The sequence below is a fragment of the Lygodium microphyllum genome, chromosome 27, assembly GCF_053477565.2.
Source record: "Lygodium microphyllum isolate KBCC chromosome 27, Lygodium_microphyllum_v1.1.10, whole genome shotgun sequence".
Lineage (NCBI taxonomy): Eukaryota > Viridiplantae > Streptophyta > Polypodiopsida > Schizaeales > Lygodiaceae > Lygodium > Lygodium microphyllum.
In genome coordinates, this window is record NC_141161.1 from 59,978,487 (window position 1) to 60,003,989 (window position 25,503).

The 25,503-nt window shown below is 44.5% G+C and overlaps 1 protein-coding gene across 2 annotated transcripts in view; it reads left to right on the plus strand.

Moving 5' to 3' along the window:
- LOC148012364 (peroxisomal fatty acid beta-oxidation multifunctional protein AIM1-like) overlaps positions 1–25,503 on the plus strand; it is a 117,815-nt gene that overhangs the window by 58,435 nt on the left and 33,877 nt on the right. The window contains exons 4-8 of one of the 2 annotated variants that reach the window (XM_087668783.1): positions 6,431–6,515; positions 13,314–13,370; positions 17,359–17,426; positions 17,541–17,622; positions 17,758–17,813. In XM_087668783.1, the coding sequence (XP_087524909.1) occupies positions 6,431–6,515; positions 13,314–13,370; positions 17,359–17,426; positions 17,541–17,622; positions 17,758–17,813 (348 nt within the window). The remainder of the gene's footprint in view (positions 1–6,430; positions 6,516–13,313; positions 13,371–17,358; positions 17,427–17,540; positions 17,623–17,757; positions 17,814–25,503) is intronic. The other variant, XM_087668782.1, reaches the window with a different exon arrangement.

The following is a 25,503-nucleotide window of genomic DNA, read 5'->3' on the forward strand; positions in this document are numbered from 1 at the left end:
TTTGTTATCTCGAGCATGCTAGACTTTATTAGCTTTCTCAATGACCCATCTCTTGTTCTCTACCATATTATCGTAGATTTGATTAGCTGACCTTTTCAAAAAATCATGATGTTTCACGAACATCCAATCGTACTCGTAATACCTTTATTTTTGATTCAGCCTTAGATATATGTGGTCATGTGGCCCGTTGTTTTGCAAGCGGTGATCGAAGACAAGCCTCACTCACTCACAACCCGAAAACAAGACATTAAGGAGTGCCGGTTAGGGATTTGACTTTGTCCAATAATGACTCACAATGCAACTTTTCAATATTTAACGAACACAACTCAACCAACACATGAACCTGAACAACCACCTATGCCTCTTGTAGCTTCCATAAAAGTCAAAGTAAAGAATTGACAACATTACAATATTAAGCTTGAGTCCGGAATAACAATCACATTCGTACCTTTTTGGGGTTGTTACAACTCTTCGAACCATCAACTTCAGCGTTTTCGCAAGCTCGATCAACTCACACGAACAACCATATAGTTGTATGACTCTCCTCTCTCTTCGCTCACAAGAGAATAGTTTTGAATAGGAAGAGAAGGGCAAGGCCCCTTAGTCTTCTCTCACTCCTCATATGGGATTTTCCTTCTCTTCTACACACATTGAGTTTTTACTTTTTTGAAAAGCCTTAATTGTTTTAGCCTTTTATAAGGCTTTTAAAAAATTTTTAGTCTTTGGGAAAACAAAAAGCCTTAGATCCGTTAAGGTTTATAAGCTTTTACAAAAAGCTTTTTAGCTTTGTGTTCGCTTCTTGCCATCTTCCGCATTCAAAATCTGATGCCTTCGAATGAAGCCCAAAAGCAGTTGCTGTCACAACTCTATAGAAACAAAATTTGTATCCTTTTTCATTAATTTGTCTATATAATGATTTATTAAATTTGTTTCCTTTGCACTAATTAGATATAAAGAAAAGTGCATTGGAGCTGGCCACTGATGAGTGGTCACAGGTTATGGTGGACCCACACGGTGGGTTAGAGAAAAGATAGTTCACACTTCCACCTATATGGCCTGATTGGGCGCCTATGACCAGAACTCACGCATATCAGGGTTAGACTCGCACACAAAAAGGATTGATGTCTTGAAATGTGGGCTAGATCTGCCAGAACAGATAGTTACAATCAACAAGATGGCATGATCATGAAATGCTTGTACAATGTACATGTGTGGGCTGAAAGCTTGAAATGCACATTTCTTTGCATAGGAAAGTCACATGAAGATTCTGATATCATTTTTGTGATGTACATGGAAAAAGATTTCATATGACACCCATATTGGGGGAGGGGGGGGGGGGGGTTTCCTAAATTTTAGGAGCCTCGAATTAGCCTAAAAATGCTAGTTCTAAAAAATAGGGATATCATTCTAAAAATAGTAAATTCTGTACTCTGACTGTGCTTACTAAATTTGGTTGTTTCTATTCTTGACAATATTCAGCCCAAAAAGAAAGGCCATAGAGGAGAGACAAGTGTCAAGACACTAGTCACACAAGTTTCCAAGTGTCCCACCACTTGTCACATCTCATGACATGTGGCTGGACACTTGTCTTGTGCTACTCCACTTTCCCCTTTTGTACTAGCTCTTCCCTCTCCTATAAATAAGAGCTCGTTTTTCTTCATTCAACATCATTTTTCTTTGTTGTAAACTCATGTACAGCACCCATAGATAGCCAGAAACTCGCCCCATCCATCCCCATTATCATCCCCCACTTCTCCATTATCAAATTCCTCCATATTCCCTCTTCTATCACTGCTGTTTTACAGGACAGCAAGCATGTAAATTCATTCAATCTTTATTGGCCCATTTGTTGTCTCTGAGTCAGTGAGGGGATTCCAATGATGACTTGCTCACATGCATTGAATGGTTGAAAGGTAGGGTTCAATCTCTTCAGGAAGAGGAATATGCAAAATACAAATTGCTTGCCAGAGACAAAGCTTTACATGATAATAACTGTCAATCCCATCAATTCTTTGCTCGTTTGCATCAGAAATATGCCCAGGAAAATATTGTGCATTTAATGGATGAGCAAGGTGTTATGGTGACTGATCGTGCTTCCATCATTTGGATGAGAGTTGACTTTTATAAGTCCTTGTTGGGTGTGCAAGAGATTCTTTCTAATACTATTCACTTTGCTCGCCAATATATTTGTGAGTTGGTAAATAATGAGGTCAAACCAAAGTGGGTGGATTTAATGGAGGCTAATATTTCAGAAGATGAAGTGGAAGAAGTGTTGTCCCACTTGTCTCGAAGGAAAAGTCCTGGCTAGGATGGGCTTCCTAATGAGCTGTTTTCAGTCCATGTGGACCAGCTTAAGGAACCCATTAACTCACCTGTGTCAGCAAGTGTGGAATTTTGGTATAATGCCTTCAGACTGGAAGATTGCTATCATTCCGTTGTTGCCTAAGGTTCCCTTTCCAACCTCTTTGAAACAATGGAGACCCATTTTTGTTATGGGCTCTTTATATAAAATCTTCTCCAAAATTATTGCCAACAGATTGCAGAATGTATTTATGCACCTGGTTTATCCACGTCAATACGGTTTCATTAAAGGTCAGAATATAATGTATAACATTTTGAATGTTCAACTGGAAATTGACTATGCCAAAGCTTCAGGCTAGAAGGTTGTTATGCTTCAGCTTGATATTGAGAAGGCATTTGATCATGTTAGCCAGTCATTTTTGCGGCAATTAATGTTTACAATGGGATTCGGTCCTCGTATAATTTCTCTTGTTGATACCATTAGGTAGGGTGTTGTGGCTAGTATTGCACTTAATGGAGGGATCACAGAGGAAATTGCCTTAGCTCGGTCTCTTCGGCAAGGCTGCCCTCTCAGCCCTTTGCTGTTTGCTTTGGTCACTCACCCGATGCTCTCATTGTTGGATAAGTGGCTGATCAAGGCGAGATAGTTGGCTTGTCTCTTCCCAGTGGTACCCAACTTGTGGGTCAATCTTTGGTAGACGGTTCTTTTATGTTCCCTAAGGCTGATCGCACTAATGTTAATTGGGCAATGGTGGCATGGAATCTTTTTGCCTTGGCATCGGGTCTTCATATTAATACTTAGAAATCTTCACTACTCTCTTGTACGAAGAATGATCTGCAGGCCTTTAGCTGGCATGGAATTGTGATCTCAAGGAGAAATATAAACAGACACTTGGGATATCCTATTGGTGTGGAGGTAGCTCCCCGTGCCTTGCTAGATTGGATGGCCTCCCGGATTCATGATAGGTTTATGTATTGGAAATCTCAAGGCTAGCCTCTACATGTCAGACTAAAAGTTGCTCAATGCATTATGGTCAATATGATATTGTTTTTTCTGCCATCGCTTCCTTGGACGAAGACGTCCCTTTTGGAATTGGTTCAGCCTATCATATTCCTATTGTTGAGAAAGAAAGGCAATCGTTTGGGACACGTGGATTTCAATGGTAGCATGTGACTAATCCTAAAAGGATGGGGGGTGCAGCTTTGTTGGATGTTAATTTGCATATGGCTGCTTTGAGGCTAACTCTTTTTTTGTAGGCTCTATGTAGAGTCATCCTTGGTCAGATATTACTAAATTTTCCATAGAAAAGACTGGCATCTCTCATGGTAGCATGGTTATTCATTCTTCCTAGTGGCATGTGCTTAATTCCATGAGGCCTATTAAGGTTCCCAGTCTTTTCCCCTTGCTCATTTGATTGCATCTTGGTAGGAGATGTTACGTTTTGCAGTTTGGTGCCCTCTTGATATTCGTAAGGAGGAGAATTCGCTGCAAGGAGAAGTACTGGCTTTCTCTAGGTTGTTGGATTGGCCGGATAAAGATTTGTAGCGCGACAAGTTTAATCGGATGGCTCGTTTGGGGTTGCAGACAGTCCTTGGTGGTGTTATTCTTGGGCAGCCCCGTCTTTATTCTTTTTGGTGTATTTGTCAATACTTTCGGATGGCTCGTGAATATCATGATATTTGGTCGTCCATACAGGTCAGACTTCATAGGTTCTCTCCTTTGCCTGCGCTATAGCCTTTGTATCCATGGCGTGATTGGATGTTTGTGCTTCTTGATGATTTCGAGAAGAGATCAGCTAATCAGATATATCATCAGATGGTGGAGGTCAAGAGATGGGTCATTGGAAAGGTTAATAAATTATGGCATATTCGGGATAGCAAAAAGAAGTGGTAGGAAAGTTTCATCCACCTTCGGAAGTCTAAGGTTTTGTATTAGGGTAAAGTGCTCATGTGGAGGCTGCTTATTGGGGGTCTTCCAATTGGGGATGTGTTGCGTGCCCGAAAGATATCTCTGCTGGTCATTGTTTTTTCTACACTACATGTGATGAGACATTGCTTCATCTCTTTGTCTCTTGCCCTGTTGCTTGATAGATTTGGAGTTTTATTTCCTCATGTGGTCCTTGGCGACTCAACATTGGATTCCAACTCGTTCGTGGATTATGGGAAAGATGTCCTCTATGTCTTCTTTGCATTCAGATTATTCCTACCTTTTCCATTTCCTTAGATGGACAACCCTATGGCATATTTGGCGTACTAGGAATGCCTTTATTTTTGATTCAGTATTAGGCATCCAAGGTCATATGGCCCATGTTCGTGGTTTAGTGCTATGGTAGATCTCTTCTATGATGTCAACTGACCTGGTTCTTCTTGACATTGCTACTGCTTGGCTGGCTATTGTTCGCTCTACTCCAGCTGTCCTTTCTGTGTGATTTCTTTGTGTTAAAAGTCTTGGTAGACATTCATTTGTTTTCTTTGATGACCTGATGGTCTGATGTAAATATTTACTACTTAATTCAATTATCTTTATGGAAAGAGAGAGAGAGAGAGAGAGAGAGAGTTACATTGATGTCTACAAAAGGTCAAATCAGCCTATGGGACCAAAATGTTACATCTGAATGTCAGGGAATTTTCCCAAGTTCCAAAAATAGCTATCATCTACTGCTATGACTAACTCTACGGAGAATAAGCAATACATAGTTCTTGAATACAAAATAATGTCAGAACTAGATACAATGTGGAACTGCTCTAGGGGTATTCTCATCCCAAGATCTCTCTCATGGATCTAACACAAACTTTTTAGAGAGTTTGTGTTCCGATAGTATGTTGTTCTAATAGCCTTTTGGCTTCATGTGAGTTATTGCCATTCAGCTTGGTTGGCCTGAAGGCTTGATGTAAATATCTCCATACATTAATTTACACTTTTTCATGAAAAAAAGAAGAGGGATATATGGCAATTTATATTGCTTCTTTGCTGTAAATTTTGTACTCTTTTAGTCATATGAATTTTGTCACTTCTAGAGAGCCCTTCCTTGCCCTTGTTTCTTATCGTCCTTGGCAGGATTGGGACCTTGTAGGTTGACTCCACTTGGAAATGGCTTTGGCTAATCAAGTGTACCACCTTAAGATTAACGACAAACATTGGCTGGTCACTAAAGGCCAATATTGTCTGGGGTTTGCACAAATCTTGGGATTGGTGGAAAATGAATGCCATGGAGGTTTGGTTCAGTAAGACATTATACAAAAGCAAAGTCCTTCTTTGGTGTGTCATGGTTGGTTGGCTGCCTCTTGCCATGGCACTTGCAAAACACTGCATTTCCAATGGCTCCTGTTTTTTCTGCCTCACTAGTGTTGAATCTTCTTGCCACCGTTTTCTTTTGTGCCCTTTGGCGTGGAAAATTTGGTCCCTATTGTTTGCTATTTGGAGGGCTGTGGTTTTCATGTTATTGCGTCCCTTTGATTGGGTCTTTGCTCTGCCCAAATACCCTACTCCGGCACAACCAGATATGAATATTCTATTTCCATTCCTTGGTTTTTGGGGTTGGTGGTACAATTGGGCAACTCCGAATGCTAGTGTTTTTGATTTTATGTTCGGGGTATAGAAACACCTTGCTAAGTTGAAAGGTCTCCTACATTGGCAGCTGGACATTATTCAACACACTAATCTCCTTTCTAAGTAGGACTTGTTCCCTTGGCATATGGCAATCTTTGCTTCCTCTTTTTGTTGTGACTTTTGTACTCTTTTGGTCATTTGACTGGGTTTATGCCCCAAGGCCTACAGCCATCCTACATCTTGTAATTTTGTAATCTTGTACTTTGTTTGTAATTAGTACAATTACCTAATATGAGAGAAAGAGAGAGAGAGAGTGCGCGCGTGCACACACACACACACACACACACACACACACACACACACACAGAGAGAGAGAGAGAGAGAGAGAGAGAGAGAGAGAGAGAGAGAGAGATGCTGTTTTACGGAAAAAAAAAAGAGAGAGATGCTGTGTGTGAGAGAAAGAATGAATAGAGATGGATGCGTTTCTTCTCTGCCAGTTTTCTGTTGTCATCGCCCAGCATGTCCTGCCTATGATTCAGGGAGGGTACCTTGGTCTCACATGCCAGCCTGGTCGTGCAGGGAGGGTGTGCTTCAGCCAGCGATTGCAGGACAGGCAGGCAGGGAGCATGGAACAGTCAGATAATGTGGGGACTACCACAGACAGGTACAATCATGTTTTAAGCTCCGTTCCTTCTTGGTTTCAGACTGCGCAGGTAGCACAGTGGTGCCATGCTGACAAGCAGGTAGGGAAGGTTGTCTTCAATTGCTGTGCTACAGACAGGGCGCCTCAGGTAGGGTGGTCACAATTTCTAACAGGGAAGGTGCTACCTTCAGCTGGGTGGGGCACTCTACTTTGGGTTTCATGGGCTGTGAACAGGGGCTGCAGGTCTTTTTCTGCAGGGGGGCAAGTCACACTCAGGACGTAGTCAGGCAAGCTATGTAAGCCCCTGGCAGCCACAATTAGTTCTGAGGAGGCATCCACGACTTGAGGTTGGGCTCTTGAGCTGAGAGCATGCAGGGCAGCAGGTGCAGTGTATTCTCCTGACCAAGAGGGGCTCTATTTTGGGCAAGATGCAGGCATCTAGTGGTTTGGATGTGGATTTCCTTGATCAACACATTCGGGGCAGGGAGGAACGTGATTTAGTGGGCTCTGATGTTAACGCTTATGTTGAGGATTCTAGTGACCCTGTTGAAGGTGATGACATGGGCAAACGTCGTAAGTTGACATCTGGTCCACCAGCTTCTGATAATTTGGAGATGCCTCAACAGGCTGTGTGCACGCCTTGTTTGTAGACCACTGAGTCATTTTAGAATATGCGTGCTAGTGCAAATCATGTGATGAATGATGGTGCACATGCAAATGAAGGAAAAGTAAGCTCTTTACGCGATGGTGATCCTGTGGTGGCTGTCATGGGAACAGAATTAGTGCTACAGAAGATTGCTGCCTTCCATGAGTAGGCAGCCATCTTTTATTTTATGGGAAGGACTCCTTTGATTGCCTATATTAGAGCATGGTTACAGTCAATGCTATTGAATGATGATATGGGTTACATTGATGATTTGGGGCAAGTGTAGGCCTCTCTTGTTGAAGAGATTTATGATGGTTCTATAGTGTTTTTTGAGATTTTCTTTCGCTCTTCAGATGCTCAGGTATGGATCATGGAAGGTATCCCTCTATTTCTACATGGTCAGTTGGTTCATGCTGTTCCATGGAGACCCATGGACGAATTTTAGGATGTACTTAGGCAGGCATGCCCAATTTGGGTGGAAGTGGTAAATTTTCCTTCACGCATTTGGCGTCTTCTTCCACTTGTATTGAGATCTCTTGGTCAAGATTTGGTGGAGCTGCGTTTGGCCTCTAGGAACAGGAATAGAGCTTGCATGCTTTGGGACATTGGAAACCCTCAGCCCAACAAAATTTGGTTTGAGACTCTAGGGTTGCATGTTTTAGTCTTTGAGGTAAAATGGGAAACGTTTGCAAGACATTGTTTTAGATGTGGTTAGTTGGGCCATTTTGTCTTTGAATGTGCTCATGCTCTAGAGATCTTGCAGTGTGGTTTGGATTCACAAGTGGATATGCAGGAGTGTGAATCCCAAGATGTATCGCAGCAACAGGTTCCTCCCCCCATGCCTCTTGGATTGCATGAAAATGCTAATATCGATTCCCTTTAGGCTGGACTGGGTGGTGAGTTGCATCCTACCTATCAGGGTCAGGTATCAAAGGATGCTCCATGGGTTTCTGTGGTTAAACGCCATGCTCCTCACAACTCTTGTTCGATTCTTGTGCAATCTATCATTGATAATATTACGTAAAATTTTCAAGCTAGGGGAAAAGTGTCACTAGGTGGTGATACTTTTTACAGTTGCTTTTCGTATTTACTTATATAAATATTTTATTTTTCTTTTCTTTCGTTGTTGTTGCTTTTTACCCCTAGAGTTCTCTTGGAATAAGCGGGATCTTTGCATGGCCAGAAGAGGCAGCCATTGGAACAAATTGGACTAATGGTTTGTTTGAGTCTTAGGACTAGTTCCATGTTGAATGGGTACTGAAGAATAGAATGCTAGTGGTTTGGGACTGTGTGCTTAGCCACTGGAGATGGTGCAGGACAATGAGCCTGGCCAAGATAGAAGATGCACATGTGAGAATGCTCACGGAATAAAAGTCACTGTAACTGAGCCACATTACACTTTTAATGTGGTCGCAATGATAAAAGTTGCACAGGACAACTTGAGGAATGCAGGGGTCACCATCCCTAAAATTTAGGGAGTTACTATTTTTGGACCCTAGAATCTGTTCATGTCATTGTCTTCGTTTTTACACGAGGATTAATTCTTTGGTTTGTGCTTAGGTCAAATTTTGCACCGAACATGGAGAATTTTATACCGGAAGGTTTAAACAGGAAAATTGTTACATGTATGCCATGTGGCACAAATTCCCAAAAGAGAGAGAGAGAGAGCATTAAAAAAAAACGCAATAGGCATGGGAGAATCAAGTTTGGAGGAGCTGAGGGCAGATTGCTGCAAGAAAACAGCCATGGAGAGTACTTCTACTTCTCTGACTCAAGCACGGAGGTAGAGCTTGCTCCCTTTGATCACCTCTCTCTCTATTCTCGAAGAAATGCTTTGCATGATGGATTGATTCCATCGAAGTGAACTCTGCACATCCTGAATCGTAAGAATAGTGAACTTTGCTCGTGTTGAATAAGAACAGTGAACTCTGCACATGCTGAATCGTAAGAATAGTGAACTTTGCTCGTCTTGAATAAGAACAGTGAACTCTGCACATGCTGAACAGTAAGAACAGTGTGCTGGATAGTAAGAATAGTGAATTCTGCACATGTTGGACAGTAAGGGATGTTGATCTTGACATGTTGTACTATTCCTATGCTACTGGGATTTACTTAGAAGAGATGAAAACCAACTGTTCACAAGTTATGTATTTTGGAACATTATCATTTTTGTAATTTACATCTTTTTAATTGAAGGAACTACCACTTTATGTGAGTCATAGACCGGTTACAAAAAGGCTTTTACTCTAAACCTCAACCTCAACCATCTCGTGTGTCGGCAATTGGAGTGGTAGGTAATGGTGTTTTGGGCTTTGTGTTGAGGTTTGATGCCTGTCGGAGATTGTTGCCTTCTTGAGATGCTTTCCATGCTCAACAGCGGCATTAGTTCCCTCCTCGTGCATTGATTGCTGGATTGCAGATTGCGGATCTTATGGATGTGATTTGTAGTGAAATGCAGAGATTGCAAGTTGCTAAATTGGTGGATGCAAAAGGGAAAGTGGTGAACTAGTAGTTCTTTTCCCATGTATTCATGATGCGGCTCGCTTTATGGAATGCTAGAGGATTTCATCTGCTAGCAAGTAGTATAGGCGGTGGAGGACAGTTATTGCAAGTCATTGGGATGTTTTTTGTGTGGTAGAGCATAAAGAACATTGGTTTATAAGGACTTCACTATGTTCTTTAGTAGCTGGCCTCCTCATAAATCCGGAGTTATGTGGCCTGTGCGGTCTTCATTACAGCCTTCATTGGTTCATCAGGATGTTCGGGGCAGGTTCCTAGTTGTTGAGATTATGTATGAGGGGGCGGTCCTATGGTTGGTGGATGTATATGCTCTTAATACAGCCCAGTACCGTCATCAACTTTGAGAAGATCTGCAGTCCCTTTCCATGACACATCAAGGGCTTCTTATGGGTGACTTTAATGTCTGTGTGGCTATGGATTAGGCAACTTCACCACACTCGGTCATGGATGGTCTTGAGTGTTTGGCACGGGATTCTATTGCCACCTTGGCTTTGAAACAAGACATGTGGTCATGGCTTTATCCTTATGAGTTAGGTTTTACATACCAATGTCTTCAATACTCGAAAACCTGGGCCTGTCTTGATAGAATGTACATTTTCCAAAGTGATTCTTTTGTTCGAGCTGAGCTTGACATGTGGGTGGAGAGGCATCATGTTCGTTCAGATCATTATCCCTTGGTTTTGGATATGACTCGTCGGTCAGTGCATGCCTTCAAGGCTTTGTGTGCCCACTTGCCTTTATGCTTTAATCAGTCTTTTCTGTTGAACGATCAGTTTCTTGGGTGCATGCAGCAGTTGATTGGTGAGTTGGCAGCACACAAGTTTTGTCTGGGGGTATTGTTGCATGACCTAGTTTTAGGGATATTGCACCACTGACAATATAGTATTCAGCATGCGTTTGCTTTTTGTGCTGAATTGCAGTATTGACACTCTTTGCTGGAACAATCGGTCAGTATACGAACTTTGATGACTTCATCACATGTTCCAAATGGCTGAAGAATTCAAGCTCTTCAAGAGGAAGAATAGGCTAAGCACAAATTGCTAGCTTGTTTGGATGATTTGCATGATAATACTTGTCAAACTCATCATTTTTTTGCTCGTCTATGTTAGAAATATGCTCGGGAGAATATTGAGTGGTTGATGAATTATCAAGGTGATATAGTTGTTGAGCCCATATCTATTATTCAGATGTGTCTTGAATATTATTGCTAGGTCCACAAGAAGTTCTTTTGGATTCTATCCATTCTACTTGTAGATACATTCGTGATTTGGTTCAAAATCAAGTTAAGCTAGAATGGCGGGACTTGATGGAGGTAGATATTAGAGAGGAAGAAGTGAAGGCAATGCTGTCCCATTTACCACGTAAGAAAAGCCTATGTTGTGATGGCCTCCCTAATGAGCTATTCTTGGCCAGTGTGCAACAACTTAAGGACCCATTGACTCGCCTTTGCCAAGATGTGTGCAGATCGAATCAATGCCTTTGGATTGGAAATTTTCAGTCATTCTTGCTGCCCAAAGTTTCTTCCCCATGCACACTTCAAAATAGTGGAGGCCCATTTTCTGTTATGGGTTCCTTGTATAAAATATTTCCAAAGTTATTGCCAACAAATTGCAGAAAATGTTTCCAGAGTTGATTCATCCTCATCAATATGACTTCATTAAGGGACAGAACATCATGCATAATATTTTGAATGTTCAGATGGGGATTGATTATGCCAAAGCCTCTGGCCAATAGGTGATTATGATCAAGTTGGATATTGAAAAGGCTTTTGGTCATGTTAGCTGGTCTTTTATGGGGCAATTGATGTCTACTATGGGATTTGGTCTCTACATTAATCCTCTCATTGACACCATCAGCTAGGATGTAGTGACACATGTTGCTTTTAACAAGGGAGTCATAGATGAAATTGCTTTATCTTGTTCTCTTTGTCAAGGATGCCCCCTTAGTTCTTTATCGTTTTCATTGGTCACTCATCCTATGCTTTCTTTGTTGGATCGGTTGGCTGATGATGTGGTTTCTCTCTCCCTAGTGGTACCCAAGTTTTGGGTCAATCTTTGGTAGACGATTCTTTTGTGTTCCTTAAGGCTAATCAAACCAATGTCAATCAGGCAATGGTTATTTGGAGTTTGTTTAGTTTGGCCTTGGGTCTTCACATTAATGCTAGAAGTCTACATTTATCTCTTGCACGGAGAGTGATTTGCAAGGTTTGGCTTGGCAATGAGCTATCGTTTCTAAAGGAGATATTACTCCGCGTTTGGGATATCCCATTGGTGTGGATGTCTTTCCTCGAGCATTTGATTGGATGTCCTCTCGAATCCTTGAAAGGTTTTTGTGTTGGAAATCTCAAGGTTGGCCTCTTCATGTATGGCTCAAAGTGGCTCAATCTATTATGATTAGTATGGTCTTATATTTTTACCCTTGTTTTCCTCGACTAAGAAGTCTCTTTTGGAATTCCAAAGAGAGAAATTTAATCGGATGGTGAGATTGGGGCTGCAAACGGTACGGGATGTTGTCACTCCTAGGCAGTCCCATCTTTATTCTTTTTGTCACATACGTCAGTACTTCTAGGCTGCTTGATTGGCCAGATAAATAATTCCAAAGAGAAGTTTAATTGGATGGCAAGATTGGAGTTGCAAACGATATGGGATGTTGTGACTCCTGGGCAGTTCCATCTTTATTCTTTTTGTCACATACATCAATACTTTTGGGTGCCTAGAGGCTATAGCCACATTTGGTCGACTCTATTGGATCGACTTCAAAGCTATTATCCATTGCTTGCTTTTCAGTCTACTTCACCTTGGTAGGATTGGATGTTTGTGAAACTTGATGATTTTCTGCAAAGGTCGGCTAATCAGATCTATCACAAGATGGTAAAGGACAAGCGATGGGTCATTGCAAAAGCTAATAAAGTCTGGTGTGCTCGTAAAGCAGACAAAAGTGATGGGACAGATTTCTTCAATTATGGAGGTCCAAGATTCATTACCAAGGGAAAGTTTTTGTATGGAGGTTACTTATCGGTGGTCTTCCTATTGGGGATGCCCTGTGAGCCCGCAAGATCTCACGGGGACATTTTATCTTTTGCACTACTAGTTATGAGACATTGATTCATCTCTTCATTTCTTGCCCTCTGGCGAAATGGATTTGGAGCTTTGTTTTCCGTGTGTGTACCTCAGTGTTACTGGGCAGCAGATGCCCATCCGTTCTAACTTCTTGGGTATTGGGCAAGATGCCTTCCTTATCCTCTTTGCAATTGGATCATCCTTGCCTCTTCCACTTTCTCAGATGGACAGCTCTTTGGCGCATTTGGCCTACCGGTAATATCCTTCACGTTTGATTTGGCCTCAAGTATCCGTGGTAATGTTGCCTGTGTTTGGGGATTACTCTTATGGCAGATCTCTTCTATGATTTCAACAAACCTGGTCCTCCCTGATGTGGCTGCTCCTTGGTTGGATATAGTTCACTCTACTCTGATTGTGCTATTTGCATGATTGTTTTGGTAGTCTTTTGGCTTGGCTTGTGATTCACATGATTTGCATTTAGTAAGTTGTTCTGATAGCCTGAGGGCTTCATTATAGTATATTTCCATTCATTAATATACACTTATTCACAAAAAAAATAAAAGAATGCTGATTGGTATGGCTATTCTAATTTAGGGGATACGAGTCAACTTGGACGCGTTTCAATTGATATTATGATCAATGCTATCGAAGGTAAATTTTTGTTTACTTGTTTTATTTTTGGGTACAAACAAGATTTTGTATGGTGGTTCGTGATGTACTAGAAACTAGACATTAATAAATGTGTGCCCACCCCTATATTTTATTTGACTTGCAATACATGTTTAGAAATGCAATGCTAAACTAGATATGTATCTTCATCCATGTCTTTGTTTGTGCTGTGGGTATTACTGTTGAATCTAAGACTTGGGCAAGAAAGCTTGTGAGCTATCTCATCTATGCATGTAAATAAGGCCAACATTGTCTTGCCTTGCCCTTTTGGTTGTATGTGGAGAGGAGGCGCCCGTGCGTGTGGGTGTGTGCCTTTATCATAGAAAGTAATAATTATCTCACTATGAAGGCATTTAGTACTCAAGCTTAATTATGAAGAATGGAACTTTGTGATGTTACATGATAGCGGAAATCAAGGGATAGAGAATATTTCTGATATCTATAGTTGAACATTTTATAATTACCATGGAGGCATTACGGAATTCGTTGGTGGATATTATGATTATTTCCTTGCAGGAAAGAAAGCTATAGGCTTAATGTTGTTATCATTATTAAGAGGTATAAGCAAGACTGGTTGCTCAATATGATGGGTCACTGTTTTCATGGGAACAACAAAGGACTATTGAAATAATGCCCAATTAATTTGCTGCCCCAGCCACAGAAATGTGCTACCAGCTTGCCTATGTAAACCCGTGACATGTAACATAGCTAACAAGGGCTTTAGGTGTTGAGAAACACGGATCTAGAGCTATGCTAGCTATGGCGGATAGAGGTTATAAACATAAAACATGACTGAGATAAAGAATTGTAACTCAAGTGAATTAGGTTCCAAGATAGATTAACTTGGGCTCATAAACACAATCTTGAGTGACACAGAATGATAGTACAATGAGTGTCAAGTACATGCTTATATAGCTTTTGGATAGTACCACTGTACCTCACTGTGCTTATAGGATTCTGTCATCTCTTCCTAGAGCATACATCATATGTCTATCTTCCATACAAAGCCACTTATGGGCAAGCCTCTATGGGCATACATATCAGGCATCATTTGCTATTCTTAACATTAGGCCCAAAGAGATCTCACCCGTTTAGCATGCTTGAGATGTACAAAAATTGAGGAACGGCACCATATTGAGATGGCCCAATAGCCCAAGAAGTTTGAAGGAGAGCTCTCAGACCAGTCTTGCAGGTTATTTATGGAGAGATGTTTATGGCTTGGGGAGCGGTGGCTTGGGCTATAGATTCAGGACCAGGGTGTAGACATTAGAATTTCTGGGGGCAAGATGAGCATCATAGACACTCTAGATTTTGCTCACATGAAGTGGATTGCAAGACACTACTATAGAAGGGAGATCATTTCTAGTGTCATTGCCCAGTATGCTTATGCAGTAAGGCCATAGAGCAGGTTTGATCTCTGAGAAACACTAATATTTACTCCTAGAGGCAAATGGCAGAGATTAAATGAGGAGATTTGAGGCTATTCTAGTCCTTTGCTTTAAATGGGATTTTGACCTAGTGGATTGGCAATACATACCACTATGTTTATTATTTTGATAGCCCTTGTAGTAGACATTCTAAGGTCAGTATAGTTACTGGAAATGCCCCGAAACACCACACTTTTACCGTTTCACTGTTTCTGTCTCTGTTTCCATTCCCGTTTCTGTTTCTGCCTTTCTCATCCCTTTAGTTACTCGAAATTCCCCAAAACTCCAAAATTTTGCTGTTTCCATTTCCATTTCCGTTTCCATTTCCATTTCCGTTTCCATTTCCCTGTTTCCAATAACCATGAAGGCTAGTGGCTAGCCTGGGTGATGTCTGTTTCCTACACTTATTTCCTTGTTTACTTGGACCTTGTATTCACCTTAGGGATATCTATGCTGAAGGGGGTTTATAGTAAAAACTATTTCTCTTGGCCAAATAAAAAAGGGACATACAGAGATGCTGGCTAATCTGAATTTGGACTAAGTCAAACACTTGGTTGATGAGAACTGGAGTGGACCCAAAGGTTGATCCCATAGCAGGTGGTTTGGGGTTCGAGTTCCACTCCTTGGTGGGAGTGAGGATCACCTTGCTGCTTCTCAAGCACATGCAATTGGGTCAACCATACGCTTTGATCTAGGCCTTGTGATGAAAGTTTGAGGATTTGTTTTATGTTTCAAATCCTTGTTCTCAATTTTTTAATGTGCCAGTATATTTTAGAATTCTTGATATCTTGGTTTCATTCAATCTGCTTGTTGACTTCTCAAAACGCCTTAATATTGCTTCCAAAAATTTGAATCCAAGTTATGCAAGAGTGATATGTGAAAACTCAAGCTCTTTTCCTTTTCAAATCAATGTGCATGTGTGTAGTTCCACAATGTATCACACTCACAACAAGGTCAATGTGTTGAGTCAAGACTTGAGCAATGCTAGGATTTTGTGCTAGATGCAAGAAGAGTGCACACATGAATGCTTTCCTAGATGAGATTCTTTTAACTAGTGAATCCCCATTTTGCATAAGTTAATCATTCAAATACAGAAGCAACTAATTCTCCAAACATAGCTGATAAGACTCTGGCATTTTTTGTGTTGGAAATGAAATGCACATCAAAAGAAAATCTAGAGAAAACGATCTCCTTGTGCTAATTGTGTTTGACATGTAGGCCTATGAGGAGGCCTTTAAAAACAGGGCAGATTGGAGGTTTTCCATTCATAGTTATGCAAAATGGTCTGAAACGGAACTTAGGAAGGGGTGAAACACCGATACTGGGTCAAAATCTCTCAAAACGCATTTCTTGGACCGAAATGTTTCATAATCCTGAAACAAGTGCCACATGGCATTTCTGGCCAAACCCAAAACATTTTAGACAACATTTCAGGACATAAAAAGTCTACATGGAATAGGATGCAATGTTTATGGTTAAAAATTGAAAGTTTATGCCCTTTTAGGAAAACATAATTTGTTTTAGGCAACAAATGTGCTGTTTTGAGTGTTGATCAAGTGAAATCAGATCAGCCATTTCAAACACAACCTTTTACAAGGAAAAAGGGATATATCCTTTCAATTATGACCTTTCATAGAAGAAAAATTGTCATTCTTCCACATGTGAACATTAAAAATGAATAACTAAGATAAGGATTGTGGCCACGATTTACTTCGAACTACAGTGCCTCAATCAAGATCAACACTTATGACCATCAATTATGACCAACAGAGAATCTAATATATATATATATATCTCTCTCTCTCTCTCTCTCCAACTTCTTCCATCTTATAGCTTCATTAACATCTTCCAACTTTAAGTTCTCGCATATGATAAAGTTAAGTTTTAAAGTATAAGTTTTTTAACCTTATAACTAGGATATCGTGTAAGCCCTGTCTCTCCTTGATGATGTGCTGTTCCTGTTCCCATTTCCATTCCCATTCCAAAGTTTCCCTCAACTATGTTTCCATGCCCTTGAGATTTTGGGATCGAGATGGTTAGGCCAATGATGGGCAGTGGGTGTGCTTTGAGTTAAGAGGAGAGGGCTACAAAACCACCTCTCATTGTCAACATGGTACAAGAGCTCAGCATGTTGAACTTGATCCAAAGTGTGGCTTGATAGGCATGTTGGGAATGTAGTCCACAGTCTAGAGTTTAAAATTATCCCCTCATTTTAAAATTTTGTAACATTTTTTCTATTAGACGCCTATGGATTAGTGAGTCCTTTACCAGATATATCTGAAAACAAGGACTGGTGCAACATTAACAAAAGCTTGGATAATAGTAGGTCCAAACTCCCAAAAAGTACCTACATTCTCTCCATGCCGTGATATGTGATTTCTAGAAGATACAAATGTTTTGCTGGATAAGCGTTTTGAAGCCTGCCTCTTCAGGAACCTCATATTGCATGATTGTCAACAGTTTTATTGGATGAAATTGGATGCTATTGTGAAATAATTAGCTCTCCTTAGAAATTGGCTCTTTTTTTTACCTTTGCGTTTCAGGTTCAATGAAACCTTCAGTTGCAGCTATTGAAGGTCTTGCATTGGGTGGAGGTCTTGAATTAACCATGGTAACTGAGGCATCTTTGATAGCTCACTGCTTAGTTTATAGTCTGGATACTTTATCTTGTACTAGCATGCAATCGTTTCTGACCTTTGACTACTTGAGGATATGCTATGAGCAGGCTTGCAATGCGAGAGTTGCAGCACCAAAAGCTCAACTTGGCTTACCTGAGTTGACACTTGGAATTATTCCTGGCTTTGGTGGTGGGTGCCAAGGCAAATACTGTAGTGTGATTAGGATTTGTAGCTGCATGGATGATAATTTCATTTTTCTGCTTGCAATCCATATAATAGGCTTTGAATTTTTTTCTTCTTTTCTTTCCCTGGGTTTTTTTCTAGGTACACAACGTTTGCCTCGACTTGTTGGTCTCACAAAGGCTATTGAGATGATGCTAGTATGTACACATCAACTCTTGCTATGCTGATTATTGTCTATAAAGCAAAAGAACGAAAAACTCGGTAGTTCATACCAAACCTTTTTTCTCAACTTTATCCTTGAAGTTGCCGTCTATGTATCACTAGTGCATTTGCAAGTTCTTGAACCTTACTTTTGGTTACCCTTTGTGGATGTTGTCGATAGAAGCTTCAACAGGGTGAAAGCAGAATATTGGAATGTTAAAGTCTCAAGTACATTAACCTTTCTGTATGGTTCTTCTCCTGATTTCATCTCATCGTATCAATGTTTCAGAATACCTCATATAGCAGAGGACCTTTCTCTAGGGTTTTATATTTCAGGATAACTCAGTTAAGCTTTCAGCAGCCAACTGGATGGTTTTATCAACTTTTCGGAGGAGATTATAAATAGCTTGTTTTCTTGTTTGGAGGAGAACAAAAAGGGTCTTCTAAATCTCATTATAAAGCTTCCATTGGATCAAGAGAAACTTTATTAAGAGTCTCTGTGTTTATGTATCAAGCAACATACATTGCATGGATATATATTCATTATTCTTTTGTGGTTATGCCTAGTTAGAGTTCTGCCTTCAGTTTGTACTCTGAGTGTAAGCGAGGGAAGCTAGCGCGCAACTCCTGCTTGTCGCATCGCCTGCTACCCTGCCCCCGATTGTTTCCTCACACCCGCCCTTGCCCGTCGCCATCGCGTGTGCCCCCCCCCTTCCCCGCCTGTGGCCCCCGTCACCCCTGCCCCTGGCCGTCGCCCCCGCTCCCATCGCCACCCCCTAGTGACGCCTTGCCCTGCCTGCAGCCCAGTGGCGTGTCCGCCCTACAAAACCCACCCCCCTGCCCCCCCACCCATGCGTGGTGTGCTTCCCTGGTATCCCTCCCCCCTTGTCCAGTTGCTCCCTCCCCCTGCAGCAACTTCCCCCCTTCGGTAGGACAGCAGTGTGACAGGTAGGTTCTCAGCAGGGACGTACAATGGAAACCTCTGGTCAGAAATCGACTCATTCTACGAGTGCCCCCCCAGTCAAACACCTTGTGCATCATTCTCTTTGAGGAACAACTCTTAGTCGTCTGTGCCACACAGCTGGAGTTGAAGGAAACAATGATATTTGGTCAGGTCGTTGGACACTCCCCATCGATGGCCCAACTGCGAGATTGGCTCCACTCCACACTGTGCATTGGCACAGTGCAGATCGCAGAGGCAGTCCTCATGGGCCAAGGGATCTTCATGGTTTGACTCACCTCTGCAGACGCAGCTCGTGAGTTAGTGGAGAGCGCACCCTATGCCTCCATGAAGGGGGTCATTTACATGGTTCCCTGGTACAACGGCTTCACAGTGGAGACATTTGCACTCCATAACAGATTTCTTAGACATCCAGTCATCTTATTTTTCCCCGGACTGGTGGTAGAGTACCGCCAGTTATTGAAGGACTTTGGATGACTCTTCGGCATAGTTCTTCCTGTCTCTTTCGCAGATGCAGTGACAGTTGTAGGAGTCCCAAAGGTACAAGTGGCCGTGAAAGACACAAAGAGTATACCAAAGTTCCTGGAGATTGAGGTAGGAGGTCACTCCTTTAGGCAGCAGGTCATTGTGACTGGGCAACTAGGGCAGTTCTTGCAATGCCATGACTTTGGGCATCAGGCAGTACATTGCACACGTTTAGGAGCCAAGGCAACTGTGCCGACAAACCCGTAGGTGGACACTGACGGCTTCACACGGGTCATCCAAAGACGACATTAACGGCTTCATACGGGCTGTCCAGAGACGACAGAGAGGGAGACGGCAAGGGGGGCCGCAGCCAGCTCCTGAGACACAGCCTCGACAGCAGGGAGCAGGAGGGCGAGCGATGCCCCCTCGGTAGAGCACCCCCCAAAACCCCCCTAGTCAAACGCCTTGTGCATCATTCTCTTTGAGGAACAGCTCTTAGTCGCTTGTGCCACACAGCTAGAGTTGAAGGAAACAATGATATTTGGTTAGGTCATTGGACACTCCCCATTGACGGCCCAACTGCGAGATTGGCTCCACTCCACACTGTACACTGGCACAGTGCAGATCGCAGAGGTAGTCCTCATGGGCCAAGGGATTTTCATGGTTTGACTCACCTTTGTAGACGTAGCTCGTGAGTCAGTGGAGAGTGCATCCTATGCCTCCATGAAGGGGGTCATTTACATGGTTCCCTGGTACAACAGCTTCACAGTGGAGACATTTGCACTCCATAACAGATTTCTCAGACATCCAGTCATTTTACTTTTTCTTGGACTGGTGGTAGAGTACCGCTAGTTATTGGAGGACTTTGGACGACTCTTCGGCATAGTTCTTCCTACCTCTTTCGCAGATGCAATGACAGTTGCAGAAGTCCCAAAGGTACAAGTGGCCGTGAAAGACACAAAAAGTATACCAAAGTTCCTGGAAATTGAGGTAGGAGGTCACTCCTTTAGGCAGCAGGTCATTGTGACTAGGCAACCATGGCAGTGCTTCCGATGCCATGACTTTGGGCATCAGGCAGTACATTGCACGCGTTTCGGAGCCAAGGCAGCTGCTCCGACAGACCCGCAGGTGGACGCTGACGGCTTCATACGGGTCGTCCAGAGGCGACGTTGACGGCTTCATATGGGTCGTCCAAAGACGACAGAGAGGGAGACGGCAGGGGGAGCCGTAACCAGCTCCTTAGACATAGCCTCGACAACAGGGAGTAGGAGGGCAAGTGATACCCCCTTGGTAGAGCACCCCCCTAAAAAACAAAAACCCATACATCCACCCGCACACCCACCCACACATCCCTCCCCCCCAACCTCCCATGGCCCTCCCATTGACCCTGGCCCATAGCCCCCCCTTCCCCCCACACCCGCCATGTACCTCCGACCATCTCACCATCCCTCGATCCTCTTCCCCCCCCATCACCTCCCCTGCCAAGCACCCCCCTGATCCGCACCCGGTTCAAGTGATCCCCCCCAGATCCACCCCAGATCCACCCCCCCTCCTCCCATAGGAGGTGATGAGCCACAAACGCCTACATCCTCCTTGCACTAGCAGTCTTCCCCCTCCCACACAGCCACTAGCTCATCTGCCCTTGCTGCCCGTCACACTTTTCCGAGACAGGTACGGCTATTACCATAGGAGTTCTTCCACAGTGGCTCGTGGTCCTACCTGAGAGATGCGGAGCACGGAGAGTTCCCACTATCTCTAGAGGTGGAGATCTTCGTGGTTCGTAAGTCAAGGAGGGGCAAGGTTCATCTACTAGCACCATCGGATGGACCAAACTACTCTTTTTTCCTTCAGTCCTCTCACTCAGGGGATTGGACGATGACACAGATAGAGGAGGAGGTGAAGAGTCAGGTGGCGGACCACATCTCCCAGTGGATGGGAGAAGGACTAGCACTGTTTGCACAGCAGTGGCCTGGTTGCATGATGGACATTAATTGGTGGGCTAGTGCCGAGGTTCCACACTTGAGCATTATCTTTCGAGCCTCTCCATAGTGGAGAACTTCAAGGGATGTGTGCCCGTGGCATAGGCGGCCCGTTTCTACTAGTGTACAGAGTCACGACTCTCAGCATGGCTGATAGATGCATTGGTAGTATCACCTGGAGCATCTATCACCTGTATGGTCCCACCCGAGGACCACCATGGGGAATTGGAGTTTGCCGTCTAGGCCTGCGGAAAAGTGTACTTGCATGCCCCATAGTTTTTTCTCCTCATAAGCAGCTTCCACACTGAACAGATGCCTGTTCGGTCAGTCACATGTTTCTCCATGAGCTTACACCTTGCATCCTGGAATGTGAATAGTCTCCACTACAGTGGGGTATGTGGTTCTAGGAAGTTGAATGTTCGGCATCAGGAGTTGTAGCTAGCCCTTGCGGGACAGATAGACATCCTACTTCTACAGGAGCTCAAGCTCACCCTTGCCTATGCCCATCGGGTAGGGAAGGTTCTTCCAGGTAGGTCACACACCTACTGGGAGTACGCCATTGATGCCCATGGCAGGAGTGGAGGCGTATGCACCTATATTGGCCCGAGCCATAGCACCTGCGTACAGGATCACGGGGCGATTGTGGTTGGGAGAGTTCTATGAGTCGGGTTGGATATTGGGGACTCGTGCCTCGGAGTCCTCAATGTCTATGCCTCCACTGAGGTCAGGGCATGCAGCAGGTTCTAGGTGGAGATTGTAGCAAGACTCCCAAAGGTGGACTCCTAGATTATTGGAGGAGACTTCAATAACCTAGAGGCCTTAGAGGACTAGCAGGGTGGAGGCAGAAACTACAGGGGCATGGGAAGCAGTAGGAGGCATGGGAGATCTTCGTACTGGCAGCAGTAGGAGCTTGCGATGCTTGGAGAGACCCGGCTTTTCATAGGAGGGAAAGGTCGTTGGACTTCTCGTGGGGATACAAGTGGCTAGGTGGAGTCTTGTTGGAGTGGTTGGACAAGTTTTATGTGGGAGAGTGGGGATGCTCTCGCAGAGGCTAGATAGGGCAGTTGGCTGGCACTACTCTATCCGATCACTGCTCGGTCCTCTTGACACTTGATCCCCCTGCATCTTCCCTAGGTACACAATCATGCCAGATCCCTGACTCGATCTATAGGAGAGAGGAGGTGAAGAGATAGATAGAGCAGATTTGGACTAGGGAGTGGAACTGGAGGGACCGAATCGCAAAGGAGGTTGCAGAGGTCCTGGCCGAGTTGAGCAGTATCTGCCACTAGGAGGCAGCCCTACAGGCCAGGCAACCGTGCTGGGAGGAGGAGAGAGTACTCCGGTGGGACCTAGCAGCCACCTAGAGATTATTATAGGAGACACCAGGGGATCCCATCCTCCACGCACAAGAGGTGCGCGCACAAGCAGCCATTGCCAACCTATAGGACAGGCACTCGGAGTTCTCATTTCGCACCTTAGTAGCCTTCTAGGCACGGAAGGGGGACACGATGTGCAAGGAGTTCTTTAAGGCACACCAGCCCCTCACCTCAGGAGAGCAGATACGTAGCCTTCGGGATTAGTATGGGAGGATCGCTGTAGCCCAGACGAGGTGATGGAGATTGCCACCGACTACTATAGATGCCTTTTTCAACAGGAGACAGCCTTAGCTAGAGGACAACGTTGTAGTCAACGGGTCTGGGATCACATCCCATCCCTCATCACAGAGGAGATGGGATGCTCCCTCCTAGCCCCCTTCATAGAGAAGGAATTAGAGGAGGCTTTCCACACACAGGACGAGCAGAAATGCTCGGGAGAGGATGGCCTCTCTAAGGCCTTCTTCACCACCTTCCAGGAGGTAGTGAAGGACCCCTTATTGCTGGCTTTCCAGGAGATTTTCAGTTCAGGTCGGATGCCAGGGAGTTTATCGGCAGGTCTTATCAGTCTCCTCCCCAAAGGGGGAGATCAGTTGGAGCTATCCCAGTGGAGAGGGATCACCCTGTTGCCAAATGCATGTTGGTCTTATTCATGACACACTGACAGGCTTTGTCCAGGATAGGAGCATCCTAGACAATGTCTTTACCTTCTTTGAGGCGATAGAGTGGGCCCAACACAGTGGTCAGGGATTGGCGATACTACTAGATTTTGAGAAAGCCTATGACATGGTAGACTAGGACTTTTTGGAGGGCACCATGGAGAGTTTGGGCTTCGTTTCCCCCAGGCATGGATCCATGGGGTCTTTGTACTCTACAAATCGGCTACCAACAGGGTTCTCATAGGTGGCAGGAGAGGGGAGGAGTTTCGAGTGGAGAGATCGGTACAAGGCTGCCCATTGGGCCCGTATTTGTTCCTACTCTTTGCAGAGGTGATGTCTCACTTCCTTAGATCATGTGTGAGTGGGTTACGTGCCCTCCGACTTCCAATGAGAGAGGAGACGGAGCTGTTAGATTCAAGGGTATGCAGATGATACAACACTTTACATAGAGGATGATGAGTTGATGCTGGAGAGGATGAGACTAGCTCTCGAGGTGTTCTGTATTGCAGCAGGAGCGAAAATTAACCGGCGGAAGTCGGTTGGTTTTGTTACAGACCCGGACTCCAGTACAGAGTGGGGCATCCACTTGGGATTTAGATGGGTGTGCAGAGGGCAGACCGCCATCCGCTACCTAGGGTTCCAAGTGGGACTCGACATTACCCCCGCCCAACAGTTTCTCCCAATCCTCGACTCTATTCGAAGGAAGCTAACCTATTGGAGTACTGCTGGCCTCTCCCTTGCGGGCCGAGCACTGGTGGTCAACTAGGTCCTAGCGACGGCTTGGTACATCGCCTCATATTGGTGCTTCTACTCGTCCTGTGCTGCTCAACTTCACCGCCTAGTGCAGAATTTCCTCTTTGTTGGGTGGTTGGACGGTTCCAGGGACTCTCGGGCCAAGGTGACGTGGGCAACCATCATCTGGCATTAGTTAGAGGGAGGGCTTGGGATCATTGACCCAAAGTATCAGAGTATGGCCCTTTTGGGCAACCTTGTAGTCCGCGGTCTCACACCAGGAGAGCAGACTTGGAAGGTCCTACTGCAGGAGGGCCTCCACGAGTGCATACTGAGGCGTGGCGGGGATTGGAGACCATCCTTGAGATGGATCTTCATGATGGCCCAGACACCCCTTTCCCCCTCCCCCCCCCCCGATTTCCCTTCCTACGTAGCTTACTTCGTGTGTGGCAAGGCCTCCGTAAGGTCCTAATTCAGAGTCCCCCAGGTTGCCAGGAGGAGATAGACCGTTAGCCGGTGATTTGGAACCCCCAAGTTAGAGATTAGGAGGGGGTATAGATCGGCGATTGCCCCCACATCTAGTGGGCTGGTTGGGAGGTCGGTCCGGTTTGCACCATCAGGACCTGGCGGGAGGTGTACAAGTTGGTGGATGAGGTGTTTCAGCGGGCATCAGGTTGCCAAAGAGAAGTCGAGTTGAGGAGAAGGGAGATTGTTGCAGCAATACCTTAGGATTGGCTTGGCCCCTTGGCATGAGAGCCGGTAAAGCTTGGGGAGGTATGGGCCGCTAAGTTTTTACTGATAGGTATCCCCCTACAGGTGGCAGAGTGGGCGGTGCCCTGCAGGGGACATTCTTCACTGTTTAGGAGGGGGGGCGTCTGGCCCTTGACAGAGGGCAGCAAGATGAGGGGATAGCTGCCCTTTTGTGGAGGAGGATTCAGGTGGTGGGCCTTCAGGGGAAGACATGGCGACTGGACCCCTGTGTTTTCTGGGAGGAGCTTAGGGAGTGGTGCCTTTGTATTTGGGAGGGCAGACCACTTGATGAGTTGGAGTGGGATCTAGGAGAGTGGCTATGGCCAGCCATTGCGGTTGCCAAGAAGCCACCGAGGTTCTTGGAGTACACAGCCAGGATTGGCAGACACGTGCTGATGCAGGAGGACATGGATTGGGCGCCGTCGCGTAGTAGGTATTGGGTAGAGCACAGCATCACGAATGCTTTCCAATGGACTTTTTGGCGCTGCCTATGGGATAGCTGGAGTTCGAGGAGGGTATCGTATTTCGTATGGCTGGTGGCACATGGAGGCTTGGCGGTAGGGAGTTGGTTAGCCAAGATGCAGAAGGATGGAGGATATAAACGTTGCACATAGCAGCTTCTGGAAACTCCAAAGCACTGGCTCTGGTCGTGTGAGGTGGCGCAGTTAGTGTGGAGAGGAGCATGCCGCATCCTCCATTGCATAGCACCTAGCCTTGGATGTATTTCATGGGGAGCTTTTTGCTAGCAGGCAGTTAGCCAGGGTTAT